Here is a 7005-nt window from a genome sequence, read left to right as displayed (position 1 = left end):
CCCAGCAGCACTCGGGTTACCAACACAAGAATAAGTTTAATGTAAAAAAAAAAGCCGCACATCTGGGCACAGATGGCACCTCTGGGCCAGCAGGAAATGCTCTGCATGTTCCTTTCCCTGCCATGCTGAGGCAGAGGAGTCCCCGAGTCCAGGTCAGGGGTGGATCCAGTGTGGGGTCCCGAGCCCAGGGTGGGCAGGGACAGCAGGAGCATCGTTGGGGTGCCACAGGCCACCCCAAAGGGGCCTTACAGAAGAGTCCATGTGGGAAGGTCCTACAGGAAGCTCATTTCAACCTTTCTCAGTGGAAGATGATCTTTTTGTACTTGGAGTTGGGGATTTGCCCTCGTGCCTTGAGCCTCCGGACGGCCTCCCTCATGTGCTTGGGCTGCAGGGGGGGCAGCTCCCCCCACTTCTCACACACATCCAGCGCTGGAAAACAGAGAGAGATGTCAGTCAGGGGACAGCTGAGCTCTGCCCATCCCTGCTGCTGCTGCAGTGCAGTTTCAAAGGGAATGGTTGTGTTTGGGGTTTGCAGCGCAGAGCCAGCAATGAACCTGGCTCTGTGAGCTCCTCCCTGACAGGAGTCCCAGGGCAGCAACCAGGACAGCTTCTAAACCACTCTGCCACCATGGAGATGCTAGATCCAGGGAATGGATGAGCTCACAGCCTCTGCTCTGGAGCCCCAGGGGCTGGGTGGGCCATGGACACATGGGCTGTGATCCCCCCAAAAGCTGAGCAGGAACAGCTGGGTCAGCTCCCAGCCCCCATCCCAAACTGATCCCAGCTCCTCCCATAAGGGAAGACTGGGGCACGTTAAGAGGCTTAAGGAACTCGTTTGTCCCTGCAGCACTAATGAGATCCCCATTATGCAGCTGCTCTGGGGCTGAGGGACAGAGCTGCTACCTCAGGTTCTCCACCTGAGGAGGAGGAGGAGCAGCAGCAGCACCGGTGGGATCAGAGGGGCTGTGGCAGCTTCACCGGGCTCTGCTCTGAACCAGAGCTGCTACAGGAAGGGAGAACCACGAACACCCGGGGCTGTTCCACATCCTGCTCCAAGCAGGGAATTTACCCCGTGTTCTTCACCTGTCACTCAGCAGGTGCCACTCACCTTCCTCCACCACCTCCCCAACAAACACCTTGGAGATGCCCGACATGGCGATGACAACGTTCTGGGACACAGAGGTGCCGGTGATGGACTGGATGAGCTGCGACAGGGACAGATGGGGACAGTCAGAGCCTCTCAGCCCTACCCAGCCCCTCGGAGGTGCTGAGGGCAGAGCCTGAGCTGCAGCTGCCCTTGGGCCACCGCGCTGGAATCCATTGGGATCAGCTGTCCCGGAACAATGGGCTGAGCCACGGGGGTGGCACAGCTCCAGGAGGGCCCCGGGGAGCCCCCAGCCCGCCCTGCTCGGGCTCCTGCTGCCTCTCTCGTACCCGCTTGATGGCGGCCTTGGGGAAGGCGGAGCGACGATACATCTCGTACCGGTTCAGCTGCTCCTCAGAAAAGGAGGAGACCAGGATCCTGCGGCGGAGAGAGCGATCATTTACAGCCGCGGGAAGGCCCTGCCGCGGTCCCCGGGAGGAGAGGGCAGCGCTGGGCTGTAACCCGGGCTGGGAGGGGGAATCTGGGACGGGGCTGCGGCTCGGCACCGGGGACACGATTCCCGAGCTTCCAGGCACCATCGCGCCGGCACTCACTGCATCTTCTGGATCTCGTCCTCGTCCACTTTCTGCTTCTTCTCCTTCCGCTCCTTCAGCTCCAGCTTCACCTTCCTGGCCGCACACTGCTGCAGCCCCGGGTCCTCCGCGTCCGCCGCCTCCCCCTCCGCGCTCCTCACCTGGGCGAGAAGGCAGCGCTCGCTCTGCGGCCCCGCGGCCCGGCCTGGCCCCGCTCCCGCTCCCGCCTCACCTCCCCGTCCGCCACCTCCGCCTTGAGCTCGCTGCCACCGCCGGCCTCCCCCACCTCGCCCTCGCCCACTCCCTCGGCAGCTGCCACTTCCCCCGCGGCCGCCGCCCCATCGTCCGCCGCGGGCGGGGATGAGCCTGCGGCCGGAGGCTCCGGGACAGCGGCGGCACCGAGAGCGTCCCGGGCCGGGTCCGCCATGGCCGCGCCCGCGGCGCCTGCTGATGACGAAACACCACGGGCGCCGGGAGGGGCGGAGCCTATCGCCACGGGAACGGTGACGCGCGGAGTCGCGTGATGACGCAATTTACCGGCGACGCTGGGGGCGGGGAGCTGTGTAGTCATGGCAACAGAGATGCGACGGCGCCTCCCGATGACAAAAGATTGCGAGCGCCGCGCCAAGGGCGGTGCCTGTTGCCATGGCAACGGCAACTCGGCCGTGGAGCCTAATGACGCACTCCGCAGGCGCCGGGATAGGGGCGGAGTATGTCACCAAGCCAACGGCTCGCCAACGGCGCTTCCTGATGACGCACAGCTACGGGCGCCGCGAGGGGATGCCTGGGCCGGGCTTGTCGCCATGGCAGCGGGGCTGTGCAGGGGGGCCTCTGTGGGGCTTAGCCCCGGGCCCTGCGCGCTCGGACCCACCGGCCCCGCTCTGAGCCGCCCTCCGCACATCCGGACCCTAGCGGGACACGAGGTCAGAGCGGCCCCGCTGCCCGGACCCCGCAGGGGAAAAGGCCCCGGGCCCGCCCGAAACGAGCGCGGCTGAGGGACGGCGGGCGGCGCTCGGGGGGCGGGGCCTGCACGAAACCCCGCCCCGCTCCTCCCGTCCCCTCAGGCCCCGCCCAAAGCCCCGCCCCCTCTGGTCCCTCCCCTCGGGCCCCGCCCCCCTCGGGCCCCGCGGCCCCGCCCCGGAAGTCGCGCGGGCGGCCGGGCCGCGCCGGCCATGGGGAAGGAGCAGGAGCTGCTGGAGGCCGCGCGCACCGGGAACCTCCCGGCCGTGGAGAAGCTGCTCTCGGGGAAGCGCCTCAGCTCCGGCTTCGGCGGCTCCGGTGGTGGCGGCGGTAGCGGCGGCGGCTCCGCGGGAGGAGGCGGCGGCGGGAGCGGCGGGAGCGTCGGTGTGGGGCACCCGCTGTCCAGCCTGCTCAGGTGAGCGCGGCCCCGGGGGCGGGGAGCGAGAGATGTGGGGTGAGGTGCGGGCTGTGCGCGGACCGGGGGTTGGTTGTGGGGCTGCGGGACGGGAAAGGAGCGGGGAGCTGTGGGTCGCGTGCATGGGGCCGGGGGCTGCAGGGGAGCGGGGCTGTAGGGGCTGGGTGTGCTCATGGAGCGCAGCCAGGGGTGAGAGGGCTGTGGGACAAAGGGATGCCGGAGGTTCCTGGGGCTGCAGCGCTGCGAGGGAGGCCGGGGGTCTGTCCCCGCTCTGTCCCCCGTGGGGGTGGGCCGGAGTTGGAGGCTCCCCGGGTAGGAATCGAGGGCCGAGGGGGTGGGATGAGACATTGCAGCGGGCTGTGAGGGGCGTGTGAGCTGGGCAGCGCTGAGAGTTTGGGGGTACCAGGATGCGAGGGGGCCGTGCCGGAGGGGGCTGCGGCGGAGCTCCTAGGGCTGGTGTGCCCTCGGTGAGAAGCCGGGGGGCTGGGACAGGAGAGGGGAATGACTTTCTGTCTGTCTGGAGTGGGCGCTGCCAGGGCTGGGTGCTGCCCGCAGGTGCCCTGTCCCCCTGGCATCAAAGCGCTGCTGTGTGGGTGCTGCAGACTGGCGTCACTGGGAAGCTGTGGTGTGTCTGGAGGGCTCCGTGGCCGGGGCAGGTTCCCGCGGTGGGACAGCTGCTGGATGACTTTCCCGGTGTGCAGCCGGGTGTCGGGCGAGGTATCCGGGCCCTGCGCTGGTATCGTCACGGCTGGCGGTGACACTCTGCCGGGTCTGGGCTCAGCGGGGGCTGCGGGGCTGGGGTCGGCCCGGCCCCAGCCCCATGCTGTGGAATTTGCTGGCTTGAAGCTCTTGGACCTTTGTTAGGTTTTTTCTATTTCCCGTTTTTTGGCATCGCCTCTCGCTGCTGCGCTTCTGGAGCTGCAGCTTTGGCCTCTGCTGGGAATGCTGCTGCTTCTGGTCCCTGAGCAATTGGTTTGTACTGGGATGTGTGGAGATTTGCGTCCAGTGCCAAGTGACACTGCTGCTACATGATTTGACTGTTTAGAGGGATGTGACTTCCCCGGTTTTGGCCAAATTTGATCAGTTTTTCCTTTCACATAACCCAGCTGGATACCTGCAGGTTGGGCTGGTGGCAGAGGCCTGCAGACATGAGAGAGCTCACCCTGCCCTGGGGCACAAGTTTGCCTTTCTGAAACGTAAATCTACCCTTGGGTCGGGCTTTGTTCTTCTCTTTTGATATATTAAACAGTCTGAGCCCTTGTTTGCGTGGGATGGATGTGCCCACTGGGGGCTCAGATCAGTGCAGAGGGTTGGTGCTGTTGAACACCCTGTGAGCTGAACCAGATCCACCACTGTCTGACAGCACCTGGGCACCACGGTGCCCTTTCCCTGCCTTTTCCTGTGACAGTGCCCATGGTGCCATGGTCCTGGAGTGGTCCCTTGGTGCCAGAGTGAGCCAGGCCATCCCTTTGACTCTGACCTGTTACTGCATTTCTCACATGGGAATGCAGCTTCATGCACAGACACGTGTCTGAAGGATGACAGGTGACTGTCACAGCTGTCACTCGTATTCGGTGTTCACTACCACGGTTGTTGGATGTACCGGTCAGCAACACTGGAACAACACCTTTTCCCCACCCAAGTCCCAGCCCCTGAACCTGTTTCTCCCTGTACAGCTGGGATTTGTGCCTTTGACACCGGTTCCTGGTCTGGCTGCACATTGTGAGGCATGGCAGCGTGTCCTGTGTGCCATTTAGGGGCTTTGTGACAGTTTCCCACCTCTTCACCACTTGTTGGGCTCTGACTCTGTCTTACGAGATTCCTCCAGGTGAGGAGCTTTTGGTGAGGTTTTGATGAGAAGCAGCTGTGGAGTGTCCTTGCAAGGAGAGGCCAGAGGGAGTAGGGCACAGGCTGGGACAGGTTGTAGGGACCAGACAGATGAATTGTAGGGTGGAGAAAACCTCACCTTTTCCAATGCTAGAACATGGGAACTTTTCTAGTATGGGGTTTTGCTTGCTGTGTTTGTGGGGAGAAGCCTGCCCTCGGTCAGGTCTGTGTGCTCCATATTTTCCCTTCCTCGGGCAGCCCCTCGCCCTGCTCAGGCTGATCCCTGGTCCTGCTGAGGCTCCTCATGTCTGTAAGGATTTCTCCTGACACAGGAGGTGCTGATCTGCCCTCCACCCCCAGAGCTCATTCCCAGAGCAGGGTCATAAATGCCCGGCTGGGCTGGCACCTTTGTTCCTTTCTTCACCCGATTTCAGGTCCCTATTTTAGCTCCTATTTTATTTATTTTTCAAGTCCCACTGTTTGGACAACCTGTTCCCAATTCTCATCTCTCCTGAGGTGCCTGTCCCAGCTTTTTCTGGTAGTCGTGCGTTTCAGGTGTCTTAAAGATACAGTTTTGGATGGGGTACAAACCAGGCATTCCCTGGAATTCCCCCATTACACCTGGTACCTGCTGAGCTGGCACTTGCTCTGAGCTGGCGCTCATTGGTTTGGGCCATTTCTCTTCCAAAGAGAGCAAGTGCTGCTCCATGAAGTGCCAGAAGATGCCCCTGGCAGTAAATTCCTTGGAATGTGGTGTTTTATCAGGTAACCTGAGCTGCCACTGTGTCTGTTATCAGTTAAATGTGGACTTTGTCACTGTCTGGGCTGTGTTGCTCCTGCTGAGGCTGAGCAGGGCCTGCTGGGTGTGCAGCCACGCACAGACTCCAATCACCTATGGCTGCAGGTGAGCAGGAAACAGGATGGGATGGAGCGGGATAAGCCACAGGAGGAGGAACTTCAAAGACAATTAAAGTCTCTCTCGAGGGGTGAATGGGCCAGGGTGTAACATTCAGGACATCGGGCAGAAGAATAAACCCCAGAGGGAAGCTGATGGGAATCAGCAATGCTGACAGCGGGCTGGGGGAATGAGAAGGATGCAGGAGGGGGAAAATGGGAGTGTAGATTTGCCAGAGCAGATGGTGGGCTCACAAAGAGGTGATGGCTGCCAGGGTTTGGGAGGCTCAGCTCCCTCACGGCGTCCACGCTACCCCTGGGATCTGCCAGGGCCTGGGGAGCTGCTGGAGGCCTGGCCCAGCAGTCGGGAGCAGGTCCTGGCTCCTCAGCCAGGCCCAGCTGCTCCGGTTCCAGCCATGGATCATGGCACAGGCAGAAGCACCGTGTGAGGAGCAGGGAGCAGCCAGAGAGAAGACCCACTCCGTGCATGCACAGCTTAAGGCTTATGAGCAACAGCAAGACCAGAAATCAGAACTGCTCCGTGAATCCATGAGGTTTCTTGGGGTTATGAGCCACTTTTGCATCGAGGCCGCAGAATTTGATTTATTGTATTTTTTTTTCAGTGGTTCACTGTGAAGTTAAAGGCGGGAAACAACAAAACAATCTGTGGCTGAGCTATCAGTCTGCATTCAGGAGGTTTTGCCAGGAGCAATGAGGGATGGGTTGTGTTAAAGCCAAATCTGCAGAAGCAGCTTTTTATTTTCATCCGTTGCTGTGAAAAGCCTGGCTCTCTGTTGCCAGAGGGGGAAACTGAGGCTGCTGCTGAGCCCCAGATGGGATATGCAGTCCTCAGGGAGTGTATCAAGGAGACACTTCTGCTGGGAATGAGGAGTTGGGTGCACATCTGTTGTGGGAAGGGTCGAGTGCTGCTCCACAGAAGCCACAACCCTTGTTCCAGCCCACTTGCAGCAGTTGCTGCTGGTGAGGGGTCTGGTTGGTTTAGGAAATGACGTGGTAGCATGGCAGAACACTTGAGGTGGCTTCCAACAGTCCAAGGGTGGTTGGAAATCAGAAAAATGAGTTCTTTTTTTAAAAAGTTGGGTTTGGTGTTTGTTCTGGTGTGGCTGATGGTTTACAGCAGGGATCTGTTAGTGCCCTGTGTACTCCTGGGGGGTGAGGCTCCAACTGTTCCCGTCTGCTGCCATTCCCTCGGGAAGGGACACAGCGCCGTT

The 7005-nt window shown here is 61.4% G+C and overlaps 2 protein-coding genes across 4 annotated transcripts in view; one reads left to right on the top strand and one right to left on the bottom strand.

The window, feature by feature from the left end:
* Positions 1 to 11: 11 nt before the first annotated feature.
* On the bottom strand, positions 12 to 2104 carry TAF11 (TATA-box binding protein associated factor 11; the record flags this gene model as incomplete). The annotated part of the gene is made up of 5 exons (XM_082295952.1): positions 12 to 429; positions 1109 to 1205; positions 1435 to 1522; positions 1699 to 1838; positions 1910 to 2104. 5 exons carry the CDS (start codon positions 2102 to 2104, stop codon positions 299 to 301), a joined length of 651 nt encoding a protein of 216 aa, XP_082152078.1. The 3' UTR covers positions 12 to 298.
* A 745-nt stretch (positions 2105 to 2849) lies between these two features.
* ANKS1A (ankyrin repeat and sterile alpha motif domain containing 1A) overlaps positions 2850 to 7005 on the top strand; it is a gene marked incomplete at its 5' end in the record, with an annotated part of 78485 nt that continues 74329 nt past the window's right edge. For all 3 annotated transcript variants that reach the window (XM_082296266.1, XM_082296265.1, XM_082296264.1), the window contains one exon: positions 2850 to 3052. In XM_082296266.1, coding sequence (XP_082152392.1) covers positions 2850 to 3052 — 203 coding nt within the window. The remainder of the gene's footprint in view (positions 3053 to 7005) is intronic.

The sequence above is a fragment of the Coloeus monedula genome (genome assembly GCF_965178545.1).
Source record: "Coloeus monedula genome assembly, chromosome: 23".
Lineage (NCBI taxonomy): Eukaryota > Metazoa > Chordata > Aves > Passeriformes > Corvidae > Coloeus > Coloeus monedula.
This window is presented reverse-complemented; position numbering and strand designations above follow the sequence as displayed.